A 27,953-nucleotide genomic window follows, 5' to 3' on the forward strand; every position below is an offset into this window, starting at 1 on the left:
TGACTTTTTTTTGTTGATCATTTGCATTATATCCGTTAATGATTTCTCATGCAAAACCAAGTACCTGCTTGAGGAGGAAAGGTGGAACGGCCAAATTAAAATTAATACTGAAACCTGAAGTCGTGTATTTAACCAAGCAGAAAACTCCAATGCACGCCGCAGACGTTCGGGCTGCCGTGTTTTCAGTTGCAGTAACGCAATATGCCCACACGATGGCGACGGGACTGCAAGTTTATTTTTGATTTCAACCTTATAAATACTAGACATCAGATTTGTCAGTCAAACGCTGAAAAGGACTCAAATCTTGGAAACGTTTATTACAATTCAAGTGTGTAACATGCAGTTGCTTTCTTTTTAAAACAAATAACCATGAAATTAGCCAAATAGAAGAAAAAAAATGGTAGTATTTTCCTCTCAAAATAGCAAGATACAAAAATAGAGCTTACAAATACTGTACAGGTATTATTGTCTCCAAAAAATATTCTGCTGCAGAATTCTTAGTTATACAAACAATGTTTGTGAACGTCCAAAAACAGAACATTTATGTTAACAGCAAAGTCAAGGTTGCTATATTTTAGATTATTATTATTAGTGTGTCTTTTTTTTGTGTGGGAAGGGCACAACAAAGCTACAGAGGAATAAATAACGTGTGTGTGACCTTAAAGCATCCACAAAGATTCGAATGAAACTCTCAATTTGTATTCCGAGCATAACATTCCCTTTGCTCTCTTACACATTTGTTCAATAATGCAAAAATGTCTTGTCCTTTCTTTGCATTGGTAGTTCAACTAGAATCAAGATGTTTACATTATAAGAAGCAAAACTTCTTGATGGAAGGAAATGATCGTTTGAAGTGGTGTACAAAACTCTAGTTATGTGAGCGGGGGTTGGTGCACCCCGTTTAAAGATGATCTTGTGGTATTAATACACTAACAATGCAAATGTTACAGTGGTGATGGAAAAATACTGAGTAAAAACTGCTCATTTCTTTGTTCAATCATTTTGTTCTCTCGAATCAGGACTTCAAAGTGTAGGTTGGTGGCCAAAGTGGTTGATCAAGAGTCGGAATAAAACAATAGCACACAAGAGCTTGGCTCTTTGAATCATCTTCATATGGGAAAATGAAAAGTGAAGGACGCAATGGATGTAGTTTTTGTTCCCAGAAAGGATCATGTAGAGAAGTACTTGTCCCCAATTTTGTTTGACATTTGATTTAAAGTTGCATCTATGTAACTTTAATTGCGTTTCAATTTTTGCGATGTTACTGATGGTGCCTTTATATATATTTTTTTAATGATCAGCACTTTTAGTGAGGGCAGCTCACAACCAGGGACAAAAAAAAAAACCTACACAAAAAAGCAGGGCTCAGTGGTCCAAACAAAACAAAATGAAACCGTATAGAAAGGGAGCGAGAAGTGAAAGCTCGAGAAGGAAGCATCCCGTGTGTGTGTGTGTGTGTGTGTGTGTGTGTGTGTGTGTGTGTGTGTGTGTGTGTGTGTGTGTGTGTGCGTGCGTGAATGGAAATGCTGCTTCATTACATCCAGTGAGCGCTGGCTCGGGCAGAGGGTAACTCCCTCTGAACGATAAATAAAATACAATGAAACATATTTAGGTGAACAAATGCCAATTAGCTCCATTCATGCTAATACTGCTTTAAAATATTCACATCATGTGAAGTCAAGTTTTGGCACTAAAGGAATTTTGTTGATTTTACTTCACAATGTCTCACATCTGGACATTGCACAACAAAATCCAAATGATGACCTTGCCTCTGATTAACACCACACATTAATTGATGAATGGCAAAATAAAAGCCACATGCTTAGTCTTGTAAGTCTTACCGCTAATAGTAGTCTCTGGAGTTTAGTAAATTAGTGCTCTCACCTTCGCCACTATAAGGGGGGGGGGGGTGGAATATGGTAATTTTGGTTATTTAGTGGAACAAACTTCTAGACTGGACAGACTACAAAACCATCAAAAGAGCAATGAAAACGTGCATACATTTCCTAACATTTAGCAAAAGTCTTATTTTGTCCCTTTGAGAATAATAATTCGAGTCAAAGTTGACCAATTAAAAAAAAATGAAAATCTGTGAGGCTTTACGTTAAACATGGAAGTAATGGTCAAAAGTTAGCTATAAAACATCCCCTTGCTGCCAGTTTTGACTTCTTGTAAAGTGCTTGTTAAATTAAATAATAATAAAATACAAAAAAAGAGATTATATATTGTAGATCTCGGCTGATGTGTTTGTTGTCGTCCTGCTCTTCAGCTGGTGTCCACAGGAAGAAAAAAAAAAAGTGCTTTGGTTATGAACCGCATCAATGTTCTTTCCGTGTCCATGAAGAAAGAGAAAAGGTTAATCCAGTTGATGAGCAATCCAAGCGATCAGTGAAAAATATTTTCAGAGGAGTCAACGTGAAGCTAGTCCAAGTATCTTTTTTTCACCAGACGGGTCCGCAGAGTCACAACAAATTGGACCTATATAGCCGACTGTTATATTTGTGTGTATAAATAGTGTCACCATTATGTCGCTTTCAGGTCTACTAGACCAGGTTTTCAACACCGGGCAGAGGCTGTTGGCTCGGCACTGGCGGTTCCGTAGTGCCGGCCTGCTGGGCAAGCTGTAAGACGGGCATGTTGCACAGCGGGCATACTTTCCTCACCTCCAGCCACTTGATGAGGCACCTGACGCATAGGGAGAAGAGGAGGCCATGCAGACTTGGTTTCAACTGGAGGAATCAACAAGTGGAAGATACAAAGCCACGCCAAAAATTCCTGACTTGGGTGTATGGAGCTTTACTGCCGCAGGTGAGTTGGAGTCAATGGCGGGAAATGTATAGACAAAACATTGGTTTGTATTAAGGCTGAATGATTTGGAAAAACAATTGTATTGAGATTCCCCCCCCCCCTCTTCACGATGGTGATTTCAAATTACAGTAATCCCTCGTTTATCGCGGATAATTGGTTCCAAAAACCAACCGCGATAAGTGAAATCCGCAAAGTAGGGTCACCAACAAGAAGTACTGGGCAGGCTAACGAGCTAGCGGAAAGATGTTAATTCACAATCATGCTAACGGACTTCTAAAAGAATGTAAACAAACATTTGGAGCAATACTACATTGTCCTAAAGGTGAGACACATGTTTCCTCAATTTAGAAGTTTTATTTTGATTTTTAAATGTTTTTTTTTTTAATTTGGAAAAAAAAATCCGCGATGTAGTGAAGCCGCGATAAACGAAACGCAAAGTCGCGAGGGATCACTGTAATATGCGCGTATTTGTCAAAGTCTCCTTCCCCTGTGTTTACAGATTTATTCGACTTAAATGTCTTATAGGTTATGCTTAAACTAAAATGACGGAAAATGAACAAGGAATGCGCGGACACTCACCCACATGCTCACACATAGTGGCAGTCATTCAAGGCCAAGAGAGGTGTCATACTGGTATAAACAACCGAGGTGAAAGGTCGCGGGCTGTGTGTGTGTGTGTGTGTGTGTGTGTGTGTGTGTGTGTGTGTGTGTGTGTGTGTGTATGTGGGGCAAAGTTAACTTGGTGAAGTGGTCACCTGCTTTGCAGTGTTCCCTTACACATTTATCATGATCGTTACAATTTGAAGGAGAAGCTAACAAACATTAAATTATGAGGAAGTTAAATTTTATCCCAGAAGTGGATAGCTCCCTGTGCTCTTCCCTGTATCTACATGAAAAGGAAGAAAAAAAAAAATACCAACAAAGCTTTGCACTTACTTTCGATGAAACGCGTGTTTGCACGGACATATCCCCAGCTCGTCTTTTTGCTTGAACTCCTCCAAGCACACCGCGCATATCTGCAAGAGAGCGAGCGAGGATTTATATTGATTTTTTTTTTTTTTTTTTCTTAAGAGGACATCTAACACCTTCGCACCTTCCCATTTGGTTGGATGAAAATAATAAATGGAAATAAACCTTCCCAAGACCAAATGAAAACAGACATGACCAATCTGGGTCTCAGTCTGGCATATGTTCAGTTAGCTTAGCGAGAGGTCATCGTGCTGTCAACGTTGTGAGCTTCGAGGGATTAAAATATCTTCAGACAACAATAAAAACACTCTTGCAGGTCATCTGGCCCCTGTGGTATTTTAAACACTGTGAAATGAGACGATTGAAAGCGCTGCACGTGTTCTCAGGGTGGGACCCAAAAAGTAGGTCGTCTTTATATCACTTTCTGCCTGTGCGAGTAACATTGCCGATAGTTGTTGTATGTGTCGCGGAGGCGACTCGCGTGACACTGTCAGATGCCTTCTCTCTGTTTGCGATGACATAAACAAGAAACTCCTGATGCTTGTTTTGACACTTGGACACAAGGCAGAAAAAAAAAATCCACAATGCCCTAGTGCAGATGAACAACAAATGCATTCTCACAAACAATGACCTCCTATTGTAAATAACTGCAGTTTCTTCCATAGTGTCATTATTCAATGGATTGAGCATGAATAAGAAAGATGACAACTCACCTCATGCAAATTTAACTCTTTCACCTTTTCTTTCTGAATGACCTGAAAGGAATATCGGCAGAAGAAAAACATTAGTCACAGTGAAAAGAGAGAATGTTTGAAATTTTAGGAGGCAATAACTTGATTTTGTACCAAAAATAAAGGTTTGTCACAACGTCAACCATCCATCTAAAAATATAAACAGTGGAGCTGTGTTTGTAATATAATATATATATATATATAATATAATATTTGTCTCATCTTTTAGGTTTGATGTCACTATTAATCAACTAAAAAGGGAGCTTAAATAACTATGATGACATCACAGTCAGAAAATGCAAGTAAATAAAGACAACAGTTGTCCACCCCTTTTAAGTTGTGTACAGAAGAAAAAAAAATAATAATCAGACCCTTTCTTTTGATTTCTATGTGTAGTGTTCTCAAAGTGCTTACTTGTTTGTATGCATAGAGCTCTTTGTGCGCCTGGTGCCGTAACCTGGGGAGACGAAAAGACAAAAACATCCTTCCGATTAGCCTATTACTACTACTGCCTGTTACTATTTCTACACAGAGTTATTCAAAGATCCTGGGGGTGCGGGGTGGAGGGAAGAACAGAAAAATAGAAAAACAAACTTGAATGCCTTGTCAAATACTTGCCTCATGACATCAATTTGAAGATATGCTACACGGATAGCAGGTGAGAACGAAATCGAAAAAGGTGCTACATTTGGCTCGGGATGGCACAACTACGAGAGGGCGGTTGAGGAGGTTGTTTGTGTTGCTTTTGTTCGACATGACCCAATTACAGGTTGAGTAAAAACCTTACTCTATTGTTTGGTCTGTGCTCTGAAAACACCTTAGGAGCGGAACTACATTTCTTAGAAATAATTTTAAAAACAAAATCCTAACGAATGCAAACATATGAGGCAGGGCCCAGTTTTGCTTGAAACTCTCGCCGTAGATCCTCATAAAAACTGCGAAATAAAATCATCGGAATGAAGAGAGAACAGGCACAGCACTTAAAAAGGAACGTCTAAGGTACAAGAGTGACGATAAACATGGAGGACAAGGGGGAAGGATGAGCGAGAGGTATAAGAGAAATTTGTAGGTTTGTAAGATTTACCTCCATTACAAGTAACCTTAACCTCTCGCTGCAGAGTGAGAGGGATCTGTAAAACAGGCAGCACAGTCTAGGAGAAAAACTGACATTTCTTAATTTATATTTAAAAATAAATAAATAAAAGAAGTCAGCATGTAACAATGCAGACTCCTAAGAGTCAGGGACAGGCTTGAGGCGGACACTATCATGGCTCTCTCGATGCACATTTTATAATAAGACTTCCAAAATATTTATTTCAACAAAGCATAAGATAAATATTTATAAGCAATAAGCATTTATTTTAAGCAATAAGCATTTATTTTGTTCAGTACCTAACAATGATATATATATATATATATATATAAAAAACTAAATGGGAAATACAAATTGAATCATGTGAAGCATCAACTTTTCCTGCATTAAATTTAAATGGGAATGAGAGGAGCCGCTGCCATTGGCCAGGAAGCAACTTGGCTGTGTTCGCACTCACGCCAACCCCCCCCCCCCCAAAAAAAACCCGCACTTTGTGCTAAACTTACACCGGGAACAAAAATAAGGCCCTTAGTGTGATTTCTATTTAACTTTAAAGACCAGTGGAACTTTGATCACACTGGTTCCCTCCAAAAAACAACAACACTGCCGTGCAACATGTTGCAATATTTGTCGAGGTAGCTAACCTTGCGGGTTGCTAAGGTTGACTGCTTTACAATATTTGTTTTTGTCTATTCCATTGTGCATAGGAATGAGATGATGGCGCATTCACTCCACAATGTTCAATTCTGATGACCAAGCTACAAAAAGTGTTTACCTTATGAGGTAGCAGCAGAAGAGGAGGCTGAGGATGATGACAAAGATGGCTGTCCCAAACACAACAATGTAGATATTAAGGGGCAGGTTCTGGAACCCGATATTTGGCATCCTGAAAGTGTAGTGGGAAAAATCCGAGCTCATGGATGTTCTGTAAAGCAAAAGGAGTCCACAATCAGACAAATCACAATATACGTGTACACGCTGTGGGGACAAAGCCACAACTACTCAAAACAAGAAGTGAAACGAAAAGCCTATTCAAGTTAGTTTTACTTTCAATATGACAGTTGAGATTTGGATACAATAGTTGGATTATTCCCCAGTCATATTGACAAACAACCATTTAAAGTCCAATAAAGAGTTCAACGATTCCCGACCGCAAGGGCAGACATCCTCACCGCAATTCCACTTAATCGATATGTTCGGTAAACTAAGTCCTTCATAAAAAATGAAACAACAGAGCTAACTGCATCTGTCAACAGAGAGGAAAGCGAATGAATACAATTACTTCAACATAACATGTATAATTAATGAATGACAGATATTTTACAAAGGGTGCTTCCCGCACATAAACATGCAAAATCATAATCCATAAAGGCTGAACGTATAAACATAAGTAGTCAAGGGGCTCTTCCAGAATCTAAGAAAAAGGACATGACTGGACATGTCTATTCCCCCTTGCAAGGAGGAGCACAGCCCAAGAATAAATAACATTCACTCCTTGTGGAAATGACTAAAGATCCTCCCCCATTTGCAAACATCCTGAAAGAGGGAGTTTTTGTGAAAGCCAAGAAATGTGAGCCCACGTTGTGCGTCGACCTCCAAACGATGCAGCCATTGCGGCGGGATAAGATATATTTACACGAGGTTTGCCATCACTAATAGAGACGATTCCCGTCTCCACCAAGTGGACGGGAAATGTAAACACGGAGAGACCAGCAACGTTCTAGACATGCAACCCAGTGGCGATGGTCAAAATGACTTGGATCAGAATCTGAGATAAAATGTCTGAGTCAAGCCTTGAAAACCAGGTCGGTCGCTTCAGAGGGCAAAGTTCAAACTTAGGCTCGGCTACTCAACAGGAAGTTGCCGGATGCCTTTTTTTAATTTATTTATTTGGTCCTGAAGTAGGTAGATTGGCAATATAGTTATATAGTTATATAGTTATATAGTTATATATGCTTTGACATTACCTCCGAGGGAGAAAAGTTTCATCTTGTTATATAAACACACTTTTGCATCACAATTATTAATGACCAAATGCAAGCACAAAAATCTTTGCAGCCATCGTCAATGACAATAAGGTAACTCTACCGATGTTTTATTGTCATCAAATACTCAGTCGTTTCCACTGTCTCAATATAGCAACACGGGATTGAATTACTGAATTGTATCAAACTTAATCATGATGCCAGGCTGTCACTCAAGAACAACCCTCGTGTGACTCAAAGCTACCAAAACATTGGTCATTTTCCAAAACCCTTAATATAGATTTGTTGGGATTAAAAAAAAAAAAAAAAAAAACCCCACATCAGGTCATTTCCACCTACCTCCAAGGCATTTCCTTCAGAAGTAGTAGCTCCAAGGAGAAGTGGAAATTTCCACTAGCAGCATGCAAATCTGAAACCTAATATGCTTAAGGGTTGGACCAAAGACCGGTTGGTGCCTCAGAGGCAGAACAAGGAAATATGCAGCAGGTCCCAATGTTTATTTGACATGTGCACACTAAGATGTGGCTTGGAGCAGAAGGCGACACAATTGCTAAATTGAACAGTTAAGCCCAACTGACTCGTCCTGAATGCCAATAAAAGTTTTAGGGTGGGGTTCTTAATTCATAGTGAATAGCAGATTGCGATGGAAACAGTGATTGATTATTTTTTGGTCGCTTGTAAAGCATTGCAACTGGCAATAGACACTTAATCTGAATAGATGATAGGGAGAAGAATTACTTTACTTCTGAGAAGTAATAATGCTCAGAACAGCGCTAAAAAAGAAGTCATGACCTTTTCTAAATGTGCTCTTCTGCTCCCCCATCCCCCCCTTCCAAAAGCAAAGCCCACCATTCCAGCTTGGCCTCTCTGAAAGTAACACAAGCTGCCACAAACAAGAGGAACTGACACACACAGCTGTCCCTCAGCATTTTTTTTTTTTTGAAACTTTTTTTGTCGCAATCACCCTTTCACACGAATCGAGTTTGCACAATTATACGGACGGATTAATGTTTTACAGTAAGCTTCGTGGTTGTCGAAGTAGTACATTCCCTCTCGAGTCATGAAGGCAAGGTCACGCTTGCGCAAAGTTAGATTCCGTCCGTTCTAACAGTTCTGCCGTTATCTGCTACTGTGAAGGGAGAACAAATTTACAAATTTGACCAATTGCGCAATGGGCCTACTTTAAACTGTAGTAGTAGATTACTCCACCCAAAAAAAAAAAATCATCATCATTATTGGTGAAGAAACCTTTCAAGGAACTAGAGTACATAGTATGCAAGTGTCAAGATAAGGACGACTATTGATCTTCATACATGTTTCTTCCTGCATAAAAGCTATTTCAAAAATAGGGTGAAACCGATTATACAATATGTTGTATATTTGTCCAAGCATGTAGGTTACGTGTCAAGTGTAAGGTTGGGCAACATATCTTACTGGATTTCCTGAGCTGCGTCATGTCGGATAAAACCACGTTGGCTAACAAAGACTTAGAGGGACAACTTTACATATATCATTTCTGGTATGACGGTAACAAAGCCGATCTTTTAAAAAATCAATTGCGTAAATGAGAATGACCTTAGATGAGATAGCAAGCTGGGAAAGCACTCTAGGAAGTTCTTATAGAACGTCTGACACATTTACTGGAACCAGCAATAAGCGCAAGCTAAGATCAATATGGAACATTAAGGAATCAGAGACAATATGAAAGCCTGAAGATGACCTGATCGTATAAACATAACCGAAAGGAACTCTTGAGAATTTCAACCGTAAATTTTTCAGATGTTTTTTTTGTAGTCCTCTACAAGAGCAGACTGATGATTACAGTAATAGGCTCCATAGAAAACGGATGGAGACAAAGAATTACTTTTGGAGTTGTTCCAAAAGAAAAAGAAATTGCAGATGTTATTTTTGTAGCACCAGACGCTTTACAGGAACCCTCAACATACCGGAGCAACATTTGCAGGAGTCTGCTAGAAACGGAGCGTGCTCCGAGAACACTGGCACCTTACTGAGACACTAAGTGGCACCTACCTGATTCCTTCCCAAAACTGCTCAATTTAATAACTAAAACGCCACGGAGGTACTAGATGAATGACTTCATTTGTAAATCTGTAACAAAAATAATCAGTTATCCGCTGCTTTATTAAAAAATGATACAATAGTTGTTTTAAAGCTGTCATTCATCTCCAGGAGCACAAGGTTGGACCATTATGCAATGGTAAGTTCATATTGTTAAATTCATGTCTTATGTGCCTTGATGTTACACCCATCAGCAGCTGTGAGATGTCAGGTGATGTCATTTTGTGTCTCCCTCCATCCGCAGAGTTCACAAGGGTTACCAATGCAGAAGTGAGACAAGCTGAAGTAGTGTTATAGGTCAAGGGAGTATCTAAAATGTCATCGCATAAATATGTAATGAAAAAAATCATATGTACTGTGGTACTGAACGTACCTTCTTGAGCTACTTTAAAACAGTGAGATTGTTTTTGGTACTAAATCCGTTTCATAAATCGTTTGTGGTGCGCGATCATTGCGTCTCATGTTTAGCACGAGCACACGCTACTTGAATGCATATGTGTAATTTTGCTTGACGTTGCCGGTTGTAATGTTTTCCTGACTCGCTAACAATAAATATAAATGAATATAATATAAATGAAGACTCAAAATCTTTCGCTGTCATTTGGCTATATGAAAGCTACAATTGACTTTGGACCAGTCCAGGGTGGTCTGGATCACTCAGGCAAGGTCAAGCAGGGTTTGGCTCCGGCTTACCTACGACCCTGATGAGGACAAGTGGTATAAAAATAAAAGGATCGATAAAATACACAGTGGAGCAGAGGTTAGTGTGTTTGCTTCACCGTATCAAGGCTTTGCGGGTTCAAATGTCAAATGGAGTTTGCAAGCCTGGAAACACACACACACACACACACACACACACACACACACACACTCCCAAAAACTACACAAAGGGTTCAGATGAAGACTCAAAATTGCCCAAACTCCACATGAAAAGTCACGTTTGAAACCCCAACCATCAGAACTGTGAGGCAGATTTTCAAATCCCTCTTACAGTGTTGCTTTAATATGTCGGCCACCAACAAGCAAATAATGGTTAATACAACTCGTGTACTTACTTCACCATCATGTGTGACGTGATGATGACAATGAGCTTAAGTCACGTCGACAAGAATGGAAACAAAACCGTTTGACATTTGACCACTAGAACAAATAGCCCAAGGAGGAATTTTACACACAAGGTCAATGCAAGTTGGCATTTTTTTAATTAGCGGCCGAGTGTGACCAAATCTTGTTGGAAAAGGACGTGAGCGCCCGCGGGGCGTAGGCTCGCTTGCTAGCTCAATAAGCCCCCCTGGGGAATCATCACACCGTAAACGCAAAAGCGTAGTTTTAGTCCACATCAACAAAAACAAGTCATCCATGAATCGTTGAGCATTTTGATGACGTTAAAGTGCCCTTTTTTTTCTCTCTCTCTCTTCCCGACAGCTTGGTAGCATCGCTGCTCGTTGCCAAGTGACGTTAGCTAGCTAATAATAATTATGTCAGTGAAAAGAGGTCGAGAAGAAATGTCCACTCACTCTCCAAAGAGGCACGTTCCAAAACCTCGTTGTTGTCTTCTTTTTCAGTTTCTCTTTTAGTCTGCAAGTTCAAGTAGAATGCGGAAGTCAATAAATAAACTGTAAAAATCCTCAATTGAAATTGACGTCGCCCAATGCCGCGGCTCGGGGGGACTTCATCGCGTACGTCCGTCCGCCTGTGGCGGTGCTACTACAACTAATAAAATAACAAAAAAATAAATAAAAAATAACTGGGCTCAGGGATGTTAGTCTCTACAGTCAAAAAAAAGGATGCACAAACGCGTGGAATTGAAGGATGCGTCGTCCTGCTTTACGTCTCCTCTCGCAAGGGTTTTTCTTTCTCCTCAAATCCGCTAGAGGAAGAGAATGGCAGACCAGCAGCACGTTCCGCACGTAAACGTGTGCGTTTTTTTTTTTGTTTTTTTTTCAAACAGAGCTTCCACGAGTGACTCAATCCACACGTCCTCCTCCCACTCAGGCCAGTTGACAAGGAAGAGAGACCTGAGCGCGTAGAGCTGCTGGCTTGTTTAGAACGCGGCGTGTCTGCGGGTAATGAGTGGCGACTATCAACCAGAAGGGGGCGTGCTATTACTATCGAACCAATGCTGCGTTCAAATGTTTGTGGAAAAAGAAAATCTGCTTTAAATGTGACCGATGGATATTAGATGATACTAATTATACGAGTGGTCTAATGTGGCTGATGTAGAATTACTGAATGACAATTAATCCATCTGAAAATCATTATTTAATCATGACAAAATATATCAGAGCATCCACTTGAGAGGAGATCATGGTCATCCACCAAAACCCCATGGACGCAAAAAAAGTCAGTCAGCCTACCCAACTCCTGAAGAGACAGCGACAATCATTTATGAAGGCTCAACGTCGCGCTGCAAGTACCACAATCATGACCGAAAATAAAATACAGTAGTGTAATAGGCCCAAGTGTTCATGAAAAATGAGAACGGGTTTATGTTCAACATTATTTTAAAGTTACTATAACTTTATGCAAAATTGAAAAAGTTGAATCCAACTAAACTGAGGAGTTCGATAATGAATGGATGAATGTCCGCAGCGATTCTTTCCTGTACCATAATGAGAAGACCAGGGGATGTTTGAGAATATTTGTCATTTTTCACACATCCTGAGTGTTGTCAGGCCCTTAAATGTTAAACAGAGAGGCTGTGAAGTCAAATTCCTTGTTTGGCACGCTCAAAGAGATGGCGAAAAAAAATTCTTGAATGAGAAGTATGTGTACCATCCTTTGAGACGCTCTGATCCAAAGCTTTTATTTTGTTTTCAGTCAGACTGCAATAGTCTTTCCGGAGCGGGCGTCACATGAACCTACAGTTGAAGGTGTCGAGCACCCCAGCCCCAAACCCCCCCACCCCTCATCCTTTGCCAACTCACAACTTCCTCCTCCAGAAAAATGAACACGGTATCCAGGAAGCCACACTTTGGCCACCCAGTCCGGCACTTCATTCCCTTTGAATGGAGTGGAGGCGCACGCCCATTGGCCAATGTTGTCACTGCGAGCGCATGTCAATGAGGGTGCAAGTGACAGGGCGGCTTTGTGAGATGTCCCATGTGACACTCTTGAATGGGTTGCTAAGGGTTGGCGGCGGGGGAAGGATGGCAGCTTCCACAAAGCCTCATTGAAGGAGTGCAGACTGATTCTGCTCTTCCTTCCCCTCCATGGAGAAGGCGGCTGCTTGGTACCTACTCAAAGGAAGGATTCTTTGGAAAGAATTGGAGAGAAGATCACTATTATCACCATGTTACACTTCCTCCATTAGCTGAGCCATGCTGGCTGTCAAATGACTCGTTTTCTTCTCATCACCTCAATTGACTTACAGCTAATATTGACACTCAGGACTTATCCCTGTGGTGAATTTCAACTTCCTTTGGTAAACACAAAAACTATTTCATTGTAATATAGTGGAGACATAGATGATTGGTTATTCAATTCAAACTGAGCATCTGGCTCTGAGATTCAGGGTTTGAATTCCAGTTACTGGCCAGCATTTGTATATTCTCTGTTGGATTTTTCCAGTTGAATGAACATAAATGTCCATTTATGGGGATTTGGTGCAGTATGTTTTTGGGTACATTTTGTTATTTTTAAATGAGCTTAAGTGTGGTCGTAATAAAACATGGCCCTACTTGGGCCCCAGACTTATGTCTGTTTGCTTCCACCTAGTGGTTAATAATAATAGTACATGTTCAGATTTTGTTCACGAACCCATTAACTGTATCTGCTTTTCTTTTCGGATACATTTCAGTTTGTTCACACATACGGACAATTTAGATCGTGAACATATCCGCACACACGTGTGTATGTATCCGAATGCAAAGGGCCATATAGTCCATAAGTTAACAACAAGGTGCCCGGTAGAGGGCAGTGTTGCTATTGGACCGTGAGAAAAGATGTATCCATACCCCTGTTCTGTTGGACTGCGAGTTTTTTGGGAAAAAAACAGTTAGAAATTTACTTCTACCTGGAATAAAAATAACTTTTAACCTTAACTCTTAAACCGCTCGAATGCCCTCCACCGTTAAAATGTCACGTTTGATCTTCTCCAACAAGGCCTCCTTCTCCTTCTGCGTAGGGGCCTCGAAAGTAGGCCCGTTTCTCAGCTCTTCTTGCTTGGTCCGGTAGTCGGTAGTAAAGTATGGATATTCCAAAAGTGCTTTTTGAATACAAATGCTTTTTTTGAACAGCATTTAAAAAAAAAAGTGACGACGCTGTTATCAGGAAGAACAGTTTCCATCACCTCAGTGCCTTTTCCCCATCTACTGGGGAAAAGCAGTCACTCCAGGGGAAAATGACCCCAAAAAGTGTTCTAATACAATTTATTCAGGTTTGGCAGGCCCAGATTAAACGGCTCCGCGGGGGCCGTAGTTTGCCCATGTCTGTGCTAGGGGCATTGGATCGTTGCGGGCAGCTTGGGATAGAGCTGAGGTAGCTAAAGCCTAATCAGATGCCGAGACACATACTTCTGACGCTGCTGTTCCAGCGCAGTGATTTGTTATGACACGAGGGGGCGCAAGTGTACATGTAATAGAAGTTAACAAACCTTAGTTTTCTCAGTAACTATCAGAGGCAACTACAGCCAGGCCTGTTTACAGTCGTGGGCAGAACTGAGCATCCATCCATCCATCCATCCATCCATCCATCCATCCATCCATCCATCCATCCATCCATCCATCCATCCATCCATCCATCCATCCATCCATCCATCCATCCTCTGCACCGCTTTGTCCCTACGGGGGTCGCGGGCGTGCTGGAGCCTATCCCAGCCGTCATCGGGCAGTATGCGAGGGACACCCTGAACCGGTTGCCAGCCAATCGCAGGGCACACAGAAAAAAAACAACTATCTGCACTCGCACTCACACCTAGGGGCAATTTGGAGTACTCAATCGGCCTACCAAGCATGTTTTTGGGACGTGGGAGGAAAACAGAGTGCCTGGAGGAAACCCACGCAGGCACGGGGAGAACATGCAAACCAGAACAGAGCTTTCTGTTTAAAAAGCTAACCAATTACCAAATGCTAAAATAATGTAAAACAGTCAAATACAATAGCCTCATGTATTTGTTTGAAGTGACAAAAAAAAAAAAAGGCCTTGTTGTCAGGGTTTGCGACATCTTTTTCGGTAGTGTTTTCAAATATTAAACATGATTCACTTTAGGTTCATTTTGTCATGCTAATTTTTATACTTTTGCTCATTTTTAAAATAGGGGGTTTCAAACAACAGGTGCTCTGTCCAGATTTGTTTCACACATCTGGATGTAAATATCATTCAATATATTTGTCAGTCTGTTGTCTATTTTGGCCTGTTTTGAAAATTGTTAACATTTGATCCAGATTCATCTATTCAATCATGGCTTGCATTGTCTGCGCCGCTCACAATAACAGCACCAGGGTGGTGGCCACTCATCCCTTTCCTGCACTTCTAAAATAATCTACGTGTACGCACGCAGCAGGCGCCGATGTCCTCCCCCCTTCACATCTCCACTGTCGCACTACCGGATGATACAATACAGTGGGCCAGGACATATTGTGTTATTTTGTTGCTGCCCTTTTGAGGCCAAAGTTAAGACAGGAAGCTATATTTATTATTGCATCCTCCTTTTTCATGTCTATCTCTGCCTGCCTGCTTGCCTGCTACCTATTGAATACACCACATCCATTATGTTGCTTCCGTTTACTCCATCCCAACTCAATCATTAAGCTATTGCAGGCTTTCAAAAGAAACGTTTTTCGTGCTCTTTTGCAGTGAGTGACTTTTTTTCTTTTTTTCAGCGCAGTCAAATGGGATTTCAGATGAAAGAGACTTTTGCACGTGTTTGGGAAAAGAGAGACAGATTTAAGATGGATAAATAAGATAGAATTCCTTGTTGAGAAACCACAACTGATCTCAGAAATCGTTGGCCCGGCTTTGAGCATGACTTGGGTTTGCAGAAGGAGGAGTCAAATAGGGTGACGACACAAATGCATGATAACATCTCTGCATTATGTACTATATGCTTGCACGCCAATGAGAAGTTGATTTTGTTCCAGATATGCTGAGGCGTGTGTAATGTCCTTGGCACAGTGTTGCAGTTGCTGGTGAGGTCATTTCTTTTTCCTCAGGAAAGGAAGTGACATTCTAGTTTAGAGAGGTTCTCTTCAAGGTTGCACAGAGAGACACAGACAGTACAGGAAACTGCTGTAGAAAATTACACCAAAATTAAATATTAAACATTTATATTAAAGGTTGCACAGAGACAGAGAGAGACACACACACAGTACAGGAAAATTGTGTAGAAAACTACACTAAAATTAAAATAAAAAGCCTTGAAATGCAAAAGTGGACTCACATTTTTTAAGATACATTATAAAATCCCATACTGTTTATTTATTTTAATTTATGGTATCGTATGTTATCAAAATTGCCACTTGGCTTCTATGGCAGCCTGGAAGGGGATCCCTCTATCTGTGATTCCTTCTCAAGGTTTCTTCCCACCATTTTCTCTTAAGGAAAGAAAAATCCTTGATAGGGGATGTTGTTGATTTTTGTGAACCGCGATCCTGGAAGCCATTAAAAATGCGTCATTAATGGCTATATAAATAAACTTGACTTGTCTTACAGATTTAAATGAAAGCTTTTTTTTTTTTTTTCAAATGGATAAATAAAAGCTTGGTTTATAAATACTGAATAAGCAGTAGAAAATGGATGGGTGGAAGTTGGAAATCACATTTATGAGGGTTCGGAAAATAGTCACTGTCTTCAAATACCCAAACGTGACAGCAAACAGAATCTCACAAGAATAAAAACTTCAACTGGAAGAAAAATCTCATTAATTGTTTACCGATTATGGCGGTGTACTTAGTGATCCGCTCTGGACCTTCCACGCACGTTTATGGTTGCTGGGGAATTGCTGGAGGTCATGACTGGCACTTTGAGCCAGCTGACTGACTTCCCCTCTTCTGAAAACGTCAATGAAAAGCTACTTTCTCCCTCGCCGCTCTGTAGTGCGACAGGGAGGTGGGAAAGTGTGGACAATACAGTCAGCCAACACTGGGCAGACTCACAATGTGAACTCTCTGTGAAGCCTTTCTCATGATCCAAGATTTGCACCAATCAGGCAATTGCATTTCTCTCCACTCCAATTACGAGGAGAACACATGCAAATTCACGTGCCGGCCCACATCACATTGGATGCGACGTAATGGAGACAACAAAGAAGCATGTGATCATCCCCCTAAAAACAGGGACTATACAGTGTTGTGATTACATAATTCTGTCTTTGAAGAATCGCTGAGTATCTTGAACAGTAAGATGACCTTACTCGACCTTTCGGATGCAGCCTCGAGGTTTAGTAAACTGTATACACTAAGTATGCTCCTTACCTCCAGCGGTATTCTGCTTAATAGTTTGGAAGATCAAAACATAACGGCGTGCTACTCGACTCATGGGCCTTGCCACAATGAGAATATGAAATGACAGAGGAACAGACTGTTAACTGTGATTATTAAGTGAACCGTTATAGAGCTATACAAGATGAAAATAGAAAAAAATTAAGCAATTTTTCCTGTGATGTTTGACCAGATATGTCAAAAGTAGTAAAAATGGCTGCCACCGTTTGACTTTATTTTGATTAGCTTCAAAATGTCTTCTGAAAGTTATTTGTAGATTCCTTTTTGTCTGAAAAAAAAGAATCTACGAATCCTTTTTGGCTTTAGTCAAAGATGCTTCGAATCAAACTAGCTTGCTAGCTAGGTTCCGAAAGTAAAACCGCTGCTACTGTTTGGCTTTAGCCAAAGATGCTACTAATCAAACAAGCTAGCTGGCTAGATAGCGAGGAGGTACACAAGCTTAATATGCACTGTATATAAACTAATGGCAAAACTGTGTTGGATGTGATAAAACTTCACAAAGCCTTACATTTTGATCAACAATTTTCATGGACATAGCAAAAAATTTGCAAATCGTTGCAAAGAAATAAACCGCATGATAAATGATCAGAAAAATGTCTCAAAGCAACTGAGAAAAACTGTCAAATTGGCCCATTTGAGCTCTTTAAAAACCAGAGGTCATTTAAATTTACTGTCCTTACTAAACTGATTTGCATTAGGTCTGCACACTGATGATACGAAAATAAATAGCCTATTACAATCATCCCAAAAGACAATTGCTTTTACCTGACGAGTTTACAAACAGAGCCTTTGATATTCTGAACGACTGTCCTTGTAACAAAGGCCAGACCAAACTATTCCCAGGACAGGATGGGAGGCAACCAAGTGAGATAAAATTCAATAGTAACTCAATAGTCACACCCAGATCAAGTCTGGTAATGTCTTCGATGTGCAACGATGCAATCATGACTCACTGCTGATAAATGACTCAACCTGTTTAGCCAAAGCAACTTAGGATAGCCACTAAAAAAACAAAAAAAACAACAACAAAAAAACAACAGTCTACTTCCTGAAGGATTTCCTCCTTCACCACGCAAAACGACACTGTATGGAACTATCACCGATCTATTACCAAACCATGTATTAGACAAAAAAGCTTAGTTAAAATGTGGTTTACGCTGAAATGTTGGTAGTATGTGAACATGTTTTGCATATGGTTGAGCAAGAGGCACACCCAGTTGCAGTGATGCTGAAATTCTAAGGACTTAGAATTAAGCCTATCATTTTTTTGGTTGTAAAGGACAGCTATGTTAACACATGCACCAACACTAAAATACAGCCAAACATCTGATCACAAATTCTGAGTTTTTTTTTTAACTGTACAATTTGCTCCTTAATAAAGTTGATTGTACAGATTTCGGTTTGTTCTAATAGAGAAAATGATATCAAATACAACATCCAATTTTCTCATTGCCACAGGTACTTCCGGTCGTTTTCAAGCAATGGTTGGCATTGAACTCTGGGACATTGTTAAGCATTTGAGACAGTCCAAAGAATCTATTGCTCTCCCTGAGGTTATAATTCAGTTCTGGTCCTGTTGAAACGTTTGACAATACTATAGTACACTATTGGGTCATCTTGGATGGTGGGTTGGCATCAAGGATAGAGCACTACATTGATTTTAGTATCCAAAGGCCAGTAAAACCTTTGCTCCTCTGCCTGGTATCCCTTGACCTGACCTGACCTGACTGATATCCCAAAGGGATGCTCTCTATGTAATCTACAGCTGTAAGTTAATATACAAAACCAAGTTAGATTTGTTTTTTTCATTAAAATAATTATTAGTTCTCCTAGATATGTTCCATGTCATCTATTTGAAAGTCCGGAGGCAGGGGGTTTGTTTGTGTTTGCTGCACGCAAATGAGTGTGCGCGCAGTGGGTGGGTGGGTCCGTGACGTCACAGCGCACTTGGTGTACAACCAATGAGTGAGCAGCGACTCTGCACAAAACTGGTTGCTTCTGGTTTGCACGCATACATATATTAACGGAGCCGGTGTAGAGGCAAAGCATTGGCACAAAGGCGAGCCGGCGGTGCCACAGCCCGACGTTATCGCGGCGTCAAGACGACGAGACACTCGGGGTAAGTCCGGCTTGAAACACTACACGAGCGCTCGTCATTCTCCGCCAACCCCCCGCGACCAGCGTGTCACTTGACATAAACAAAAAACATAAACAGAAGCGCTCTTTTTGTTTATCGCTGCTATTGTGCGTCTGCACTTTAACAACAATGTCACACACAAAAAGATTTTGGAGTAGAAAATTGATGACACTCGTTTTTACTTAAAAAAAACAACACAAGTTATTTAACTGTTTGGTTCGGCGTGTACGCGCAGCATGTTTCTCTTATTGTCAGTTTTTTTTTTTTTTTTAAACAAAATGCTCTGTGTGCTGATGATGTGAAATCTCAGTCCACTTGCGTTGGTGGTCCATAGCCACTGTGGCACAGCAGTTTCTACGTGGCACTTGTCTGCCACCCTTTTCTAACCCACTATTACCAGTCTAAGAACGACTGACGAGGTCAGATTTTTATTTTATTTTTCTGGGACACGATTCATTTATTGCTGTTCTTTGGAATAAATGATTCATAATTTTTCATGCCTACTGTTGCTGATTATTGTTCTTTATTCGGTTGGTATCACTTGGCCAAATCTCTAACATTTCATACTAATAAATAAAAACAAATAATGATGATGTGTTAAATGGCCAAAGCAACAATTAGCAAGAGAAACTTACTCAATGCATTTTTGTTGCCTTTAGTATCAGCATCGTTTACGAGTACCCAAAACCTTGAAATAAGGCTAGTATCGGCCTGATATTGGTACTCGTAATTGGAGTGTTAGTCGCCCTTCGCTAGTTATTACTGTCAAACCAAGCAAAGGAAGAATATTGCGAAATCAGTTATGAACCCATATATCATCAAAAGTGTGATGTATATTGTCAAACAATTCAGATTGGATTATTAAACACCTAAAGTATTCTTCAGTTTCAGCCACACTACATTAAAGTAACTGAATACTTCACTCAGACATATAAAATTACATGTTGCAAAAAAAAACAACCCAACCCTCACGGGAATAAAGTTGTAATTTTACAATAAAGAAATATTCCACACGTTTGTGTTTTATTGCACACATGTCTGTGTATTTACATGACATTCCATTATCCTAGGGCAAAAGTGTGGAATGTCTAACCTTTGACACAAAGCAGCTGAGATTAAGAAGTTTTTTTTCTTTTTTTTGTTCTCGCTCGATGCAGCAAAGGACATGTTTGTTGTCGTACAAACGGGGTCTCCAAAATAACCGCAGATGTGACTGTGCATGCAGCTGGAATTAAAAATGAGAGAGATGGGGGACAGGAGTTAACTTGTAAGAAAGGCTGATTGTGCTCTTTGGAGGGAAAAAAAAACAAACAAAAAAAATCAAAAGGCCGCTAGCAGATGTGTTGTAGATTGCCATTTCTAGGTCAGTGGTAACCCCCCCCCCCCCCCCGCCCTCCTTACACCACCTCACCCTGAGCTCCCGATCCACCCAAGGCCAGCCCACACATTAATCTGCCGTGATGGTGTAAAGAGTGTGGCGGCAGTATTAACCAAGCCCGAAATTACAAGCGAGAGGTTGCTTTTGGTTCTGTCAGCATCATTCATTCCAGAATGCACATTCTTCAGATTAGCATTCCTTTTTTAATTCAGTAAAATAATTGATCAACATAAGGATTACGTATAGGTCATTTGAGTTTGAGACCCAGCACGACTGAACTATCCCAAAGAACCATTTTTGTAATTAGATCACGTGATTACGTCAAAGTACAGTTTGTGACCTGTGGAGGCAGTAGTGAGTCTGGTACCTCATTTTTACACAATCCAACTGGGGAGTTAGATGATGGGACACTTATGTATGTTTGAAATAAACCACTGAAAAACAGAAGATTCAGGGAAAAATGCACCCCCCCCCCCAAAAAAAACACCTTTATATTTAAGTAAGGCAACCATTTGTTTCGTCTACTTTGGCACACTCTTCTCCGACCAACTGATAAGTTTCCGTTTAAAATATTTGCAAGTCTGGGACAAAAGGCCAAAGCAGAATTACCAAACAGTTTGATTTTATTGCATTATTCTTTCCATAAAAACGACCACCGCTCAATAAATCCATGAGGAGGCTGACCCACATCCCGGTAGATGGTAACAGTGCCATAATCACGTGTTCAGATAAGCATGGTTAACACATATGTGCTCTTGTTGACGGCCATATGAAAATAATCTCAAATAGGTGCTTCGGCAAATTTACGCGGCGTGACTCGACTCAGTCAGCTCGTGTTCAGCCCGCACCTTGCATGCTAATGCGTCAGCTGTCGCGACTGTCACTTTTGAGTTTGCATGTCTCGCGTCTTGAAAAGAGAAACATTTGATTTTTAATTCTTGCTGTGTTGGACTTCAGTTCAAATGGAAATTCGAACCAAACCTCCTTTGAACAACTCATACTCGAGTCTGACTTATCATCACAGATTGCGAAAACCAGATGACTCAATTGCGAACGGCAATTACCTTCTGACACAAGCTGAGTCAAAACTTTCCTTCATCCTTTCCATACAGCCCAAATAGCAGAGGAGTTTGGACGGCATGCAAAGTTGTGAAATCTCCTCAGACGGCGCTGATGATCCCCTTAGTAGCGGCCTGCGCACTCCTCGGCAGCCTCGAGTAGTCGTGATCGGCGCTGGCTTGGCCGGACTCGCTGCAACCAAGGTCTTGCTCAAGAGGGGCTTCACTGATGTCACAGTCCTAGAGGCCCTAGACCACATCGGCGGGAGAGTTCAAAGTATTAAGCACGGTGAGAAAAGACAAAATATGGCTCCATGTTGACAAAAGCCAGATCTTGGCTAACCAATTAATGCTTGCACATAAAATAAGCATTATGTGATACTTGCTCTTGGCTCCAGCAAGCAGCAATTATAGCCCGCCGCAAACACAGTGACACTTAAAAGCCACCAAACTGGATGACTGTGTAACATAATGCAGTCAGCGATTCAGGCATCCACATTACATGATTGGCATAAGGTACATAAAGTATCTGGTATTGGTATCGGTGCTGACATCAGGCTTATTTCACCATATAGGTACTCACAATGTCAAAATGTGTCCGACCAGTCAATAAAAATTGGAAGATTAGAACATAGTCATTCATTTTATTTTTTGGGGGAAACCTTTGGTATCAGAAGTATTAGTTCTTGGTATCGGTGACTACTCAAGAACAATCGATAAAGTATAAAATAAAGTATGTTTCTATCTATCTTAGAATAAAGTAGTATCGAGTAGTGCAAATATTTACTGCATATACTTTATTGATTTGTTAGTTCATAGAAGAAACAATTTTGTTGCAAAAACAAAAAACTTCAGTCGAGCCTCGGGCGACACAGTAAATCTGTCTGGAACACGACACTGTCAATGTATGAAGTCTGAACGGCGTTAGCGTCTCTCCCCAAAAAATTGACTGCTGCGTTTTGTCTTGCAGGTGAAACAGCTTTGGAGTTAGGAGCCACGTGGATTCACGGCGGCACCGGGAACCCGGTGTACCACTTAGCCGAGGACAACGGGCTGCTAGAGCACACCACGGATGGCGAGACGAGCGTCGGGCGCATCAGCTTGTACAGCAAGAACGGTGTCGCGCACTATCTGACCAATGTTGGCAAGAGGATCCCCAAAGACCTGGTGGAGGAGTTCAGTGATCTCTACAATGAGGTCAGAGCACCCAAGTAACACGTTCTCGGAATCATACCTAAACATTGAATCGTAAAGTCGACTTATGTCAACGACCTCTTTATGTAAATTGTAATATTTCAAAAACAGTAGAAGGAAATTTTAGCTGTAATAAGTTCAACTTTGGTGACATTGAGAATTAATTACAAATCATAAAACTATTGATGGCGCTAAGGCAATTAAAATAGTTCCTTTCGTGTTCTCCTTCCACAGTGCGACAATAGATTAAAATTAAAACAGCTACTGGAGCACCAAAACAGCACAAGCCAACGGTTAGTGCCCCCCCCCCCCACAAAAACATTGAACAATGCACATTTGTTTTGTTGTTACCAAGCTGATCGCTCCACTGATATAAACACGCGCCATGGCGCAAGTTATCATATCTTGTCCCTGCCCTGAACATCTAATAAAAGACCAATCAAAGATCTTTGTCCTGCTTGTGCGACAAGACCTAAATGACAGTCAAAGCTTTGTATTTAGCAAATAATAGAGCCCTTCTTTCTGAATCATGGGCGCACCACACATCTGGGAAAACAGTTAGTGACACAAATATCACAACCACACACACACACTACCCTTTCTTTGTTGAATTTTTGCCCTTAGCACTTGTCTATTTTCTTAGCAAACATCACACACTAAACCACCAAAACCAGATTGTAGCAGATTACCAGGTTGTCAACATGGACTGGCGTTATTACCCTGGCATTTTTTTTTTTTTTTTTTGCTTCAAGCATGTTAGGAAAGCCATAAAAAAAAAAAAAGAAAAAAACATTCAAAATAAGTGCAGATGTCAGCACAGCAGTATTTTTGTCAGACATACTAGTTCCGTGCTAGTCAGTCGGAGTTGACCTTTCTATCCAACTCCGCCTTCACCACAACATTGTTCTAAACTGGAACTTGTAATTTAGCAGAAAAACAAAGCTGTCAATTCTAATGAAAGCTCAATTTCTGTAAAATAGTCTCAATTTATTCTTTTATATCACAAAAAAACCCTTTCAAAAGGGGTGTGTAGACTTTTCAAATCCACTATGTCAGCTGTCAGTGACTCCAGTTCACTCGTGGAGGCCCAGCTCGACGGACAGCAGATGATTTGGCTTCACTTCCGTGGTTTTCTTCCTTGTTTGACCTCTTCACATCCTTCTTCCTCTTTTCACAAACTGATGACTCTCCGTCTCGCTTTAGGTGTACGAGCAGACTCAGGAGTTCTTCCAACACGGGAAGCCTGTCGGCGCCGAAAGCCAGAACAGCGTTGGCATCTTTACGCGAGATGTTGTGCGCAAACGGATTACGATGGACCCAGATGATTCCGAGAGCACCAAGAAGCTCAAATTGTCCATGCTTCAGCAATACCTCAAGGTTTGCACGCATAGAAATGTGGCCTCACCACCAAATGCCCTCTTTCACAACTGTGGCACAACTTGTCATTTCTCTTTCTCAAAGCTAGTATTTTTTTTTTTCTTCTTTTAATAACTTCCTTCCATGCACTAAGCAATGTTGTAAAATACCTTTCTTTAGGTTGAAAGTTGCGAAAGCAGCTCTCCCAACATGGACGAGGTGTCTCTGAGCGAGTTTGGCGAGTGGACAGAGATCCCCGGCGCGCATTACATCATTCCCACAGGTTTCAATAAGATCGTGGCGCTCCTGTCCAGGGACATCCCCCCTCACACCATCTGCCTCAACAAACCAGTCCGCTGCATCCACTGGAACTACTCAGCCCGACGGGACGACACAAACCGGAACAACAACCACAATCGAAACACCCTCGACGCCGGGCACCCCGTTTGCGTGGAGTGCGAAGACGAAGAGTGGATAATGGCCGACCACGTGATCGTGACAGTTTCCTTAGGTTTGTTAAAGCACAACCACGAGGCCATGTTCTCACCTTCTCTACCTGAGGACAAAGTGCTGGCCATCGAGAAGCTGGGCATCAGCACCACAGATAAGATTTTCTTGGAGTACGCCGAACCGTTCTGGAGTCCCGAGTGTAACAGCATTCAGTTTGTGTGGGAAGACGAGGCCCAGCTTGAGCAGCCGACCTACCCCGAGGAGCTGTGGTATAAGAAGATCTGCAGCTTCGACGTGCTCTACCCCCCGGAACGCTATGGCTACATGCTGAGCGGCTGGATCTGTGGCGAGGAGGCTCTCTGTATGGAGCGCTGCGATGATGAAACTGTAGCTGAGACGTGCACAGAGCTGCTCAGGCACTTTACAGGTCAGAAAAGCCGATGAGCATTTGTTGTTGACAGAAAATGAATCATACTGCTATCAAAATATTTACATTCTTTATGGAGTCATATCATTTGCACAATCTACATTGAACTGGAAACACGGCACATTTTATTGATTGTTGACCGTAAGCAAAAATCTTGTGTGACGGGTTTGGCTAAAGAACTTCCTTTCATGCAGTAAGAAATATTATAAACACGCATGTTACAGAAAATAATGTTCATTTTCCAACCCGATCGCCATGTACACATGGTAGCAGGGCTCAAGAATAAGCTCAATGACAAGATCAGGTTGAACAACACTGTAATAATCAAAGTACATGAGTGATGACATAATGACTCATTGAGTATTTGCCCAGCCAACAGTGCATCACACACCTCGACAAATTGTACCAGGCAAGACTTTTAATTGTTTGTAATTTCACTATATAAATACACACACGTGAGAAATTATAACTGTAATTAGAAACACGGTAGTCATAAAACTTTCACATGCACTGGCAACGTTTTCCGTAAACATTCGACATGATCACATCTGATTAAACTTAGCTTACTTTGCAGTGAGTGTACTTTTAGCTGTATTAATGAGCAACAAGTACAATGAACCATTATTATTAATGAACACCCCTCAACCCACAAAATGGGGTTTACAATTGCCTGTAGATGCCACAAAATGGCAGCAAAACATCTAATCCATTCTGTTTTGATTAGTTAATTTTCGGTGTTCTGCAACAACACAGCTAACAAGGCAACACCAAGAAATTAGCCTTTACATAATCATAATCCCATGTTACATAAGTAATTCTATTCATTCATCAAATCCTTCAATGTAAACAAATCTTAGACATGACAGTATTAGCTTGTATTAGCTTGTATTAGCTTAACCATGCTAAAATGCCATCACTACAAACTTTGGGCACTAGCTTTTACAACAACAACAAAAAATTCTGCAAAGCAAATGAGTTAAAACTTTGTTGGTGAAGGAGCCATTACGCTCTTTCCAAGCATAGTTTTTTTTCCCGCTAAGAATTCTTTTGCCAGTATCATACCATGCCTTGTTGCTAAAATGTGATCAAATGTTTAAGCACACTGGCTCAAACACCTTTCATTGACTGAAATTACTTTTAGTGAACAGAAAATTGAAAACATAATGAAGTAGCTTACCAGATGAGTTAAGAAGGTGTTATGGCTAGACCTTTGGCTAGCAAAGCCTTCTTTGTCGTGTGGACTGCCATTTACACATGTAGCAGCAAAAATGGCCGACTCAAAGAGATGACACAGGTGATGATGGAGTAAGACGCGTTCTGATAGGCTGAGAGCAAACGAAGAGGAACTACTCGACACCTGTCATTAATGAGCTCACCTAGGTTTACTTTTTTAACTTTTCTTGCTAGTCAAGCTCAAAAGTGAGCATATACCAGCACCAGCGGCGATTGACTAACGATGATTTTAATCAATAGATTTTTGAAAAACACGTTTTAATTTCTCTCAAAAACCACTTGAAGCAACAAAGCTCAGAGAAACAGGAATTAGAACTACTAACACAACATAATAACATGCTTCAAGCACACAAACTGAACATCATTCACCCTTCAAAATAATAATAAAAATTGGAAGTTGATGATGCTAATAGTCTTTATCTTCAGGGAACCCTGACATTCCAAAGCCCCGGCGTATCCTGCGTTCCTCCTGGGGTAGCAACCCATACTTTCGAGGCTCCTACTCCTTTACCAGGGTAGGCTCCAGTGGCGGAGACTTTGAGAGGCTAGCCATGCCACTGCCTAGCGCCAACAGCACCAAGGCTCCGGTAACAATTGCTAGCTTGTTGACATTTTTTTTTTTTTCTAAGTTAGTACATTTGTTCGAAAACATTGCACTGAGAACATATTATGGAAAAACAACAACTAGGCATTGAAATAATATTTGTCACACTGACACGGATGTCATCTTTGCTCTAAATCTCTCATTTATTTACTCAGGCCCTGCAGCTCCTTTTTGCTGGCGAGGCTACCCACCGCAAATACTATTCCACTACCCATGGTGCATTGTTGTCCGGACAGCGAGAGGCCTACCGTTTGGTGGAGATGTACCAGGACTGGCAAGCTGCTGACACCACAAAGCCTAAAATGTAAAAAAAAAAAAAGAGAAAACAGCTGTGGAGGGGGGAAAAAACCCAACAAGAATAAAACTTTTACAGCTTAATTTATAGTCTTATAAATATATATGGTGGGCATTATTACTTTTGGTAATATTTTTACTGTAATGTAGATACAAATCCTGCCACATTGTATGTCAGGTGAAATGCTGAAAGGTTGCCAATGGTGCTATGTTAAAAACGATACTTCTTAATTTACAGAAACTATCATCTAATGTCTTTAATAACAGCAACCGTGATTTAACTTGTTTTTTTTAATGTAAGTGCCTTCTGTACCCTAATGTTGTTATATATATATATATATATATATATATATATATATATATATATATATATATATATATATATATATATATGAATATATATATATATATATATATATATATGAATATATATATATATATATATATATATATATATATATTATATGAATATATATATATATATATATATATATATTATATGAATATATATATATATATATATATATATATTATATGAATATATATATATATATATATATATGAATATATATATATATATATATATATGCGTGTGTGTGTATGGATATAAAAACTAAGAGGTTTTCAACCAATTAAAAGCTTTTATTATCATCTCACAAGATTGTTCTGTCATCATTGTCCTAAACTATTTTTGGTCATGAATCAACTCGCACCAGAA

General features: G+C 40.4%; 2 protein-coding genes across 4 annotated transcripts; one reads left to right on the plus strand and one right to left on the minus strand.

Moving 5' to 3' along the window:
- Nucleotides 1-297: 297 nt before the first annotated feature.
- Nucleotides 298-26,404, minus strand: rnf24 (ring finger protein 24). 3 transcript variants are annotated; one of them, XM_085911679.1, is made up of 7 exons: nucleotides 26,282-26,404; nucleotides 21,684-21,926; nucleotides 6,377-6,526; nucleotides 4,923-4,965; nucleotides 4,491-4,532; nucleotides 3,745-3,824; nucleotides 298-2,685 (listed from the first exon to the last, which is right to left on the minus strand). In XM_085911679.1, exons 2-7 carry the CDS (start codon nucleotides 21,758-21,760, stop codon nucleotides 2,544-2,546), a joined length of 534 nt encoding a protein of 177 aa, XP_085767805.1. In that variant the 5' UTR covers nucleotides 21,761-21,926; nucleotides 26,282-26,404; the 3' UTR covers nucleotides 298-2,543. The 3 variants fall into 3 exon arrangements, with proteins under 3 accessions (XP_085767805.1, XP_085767804.1, XP_085767806.1); XM_085911678.1 differs by having other exon boundaries at nucleotides 4,923-4,992; XM_085911680.1 differs by lacking the exons at nucleotides 21,684-21,926; nucleotides 26,282-26,404 and adding exons at nucleotides 11,183-11,243; nucleotides 11,413-11,762 and having other exon boundaries at nucleotides 4,923-4,992.
- Nucleotides 19,124-27,552, plus strand: smox (spermine oxidase). The gene is made up of 7 exons (XM_085911676.1): nucleotides 19,124-19,223; nucleotides 21,732-21,966; nucleotides 22,648-22,874; nucleotides 24,075-24,248; nucleotides 24,408-25,104; nucleotides 26,764-26,924; nucleotides 27,097-27,552. Exons 2-7 carry the CDS (start codon nucleotides 21,759-21,761, stop codon nucleotides 27,247-27,249), a joined length of 1,620 nt encoding a protein of 539 aa, XP_085767802.1. The 5' UTR covers nucleotides 19,124-19,223; nucleotides 21,732-21,758; the 3' UTR covers nucleotides 27,250-27,552.
- The last annotated feature ends 401 nt before the right edge of the window (nucleotides 27,553-27,953 follow it).

This window comes from Syngnathus leptorhynchus, chromosome 5, assembly GCF_054491065.1.
Source record: "Syngnathus leptorhynchus isolate UIUO chromosome 5, UIUO_Slep, whole genome shotgun sequence".
In the NCBI taxonomy this organism is placed as follows: domain Eukaryota; kingdom Metazoa; phylum Chordata; class Actinopteri; order Syngnathiformes; family Syngnathidae; genus Syngnathus; species Syngnathus leptorhynchus.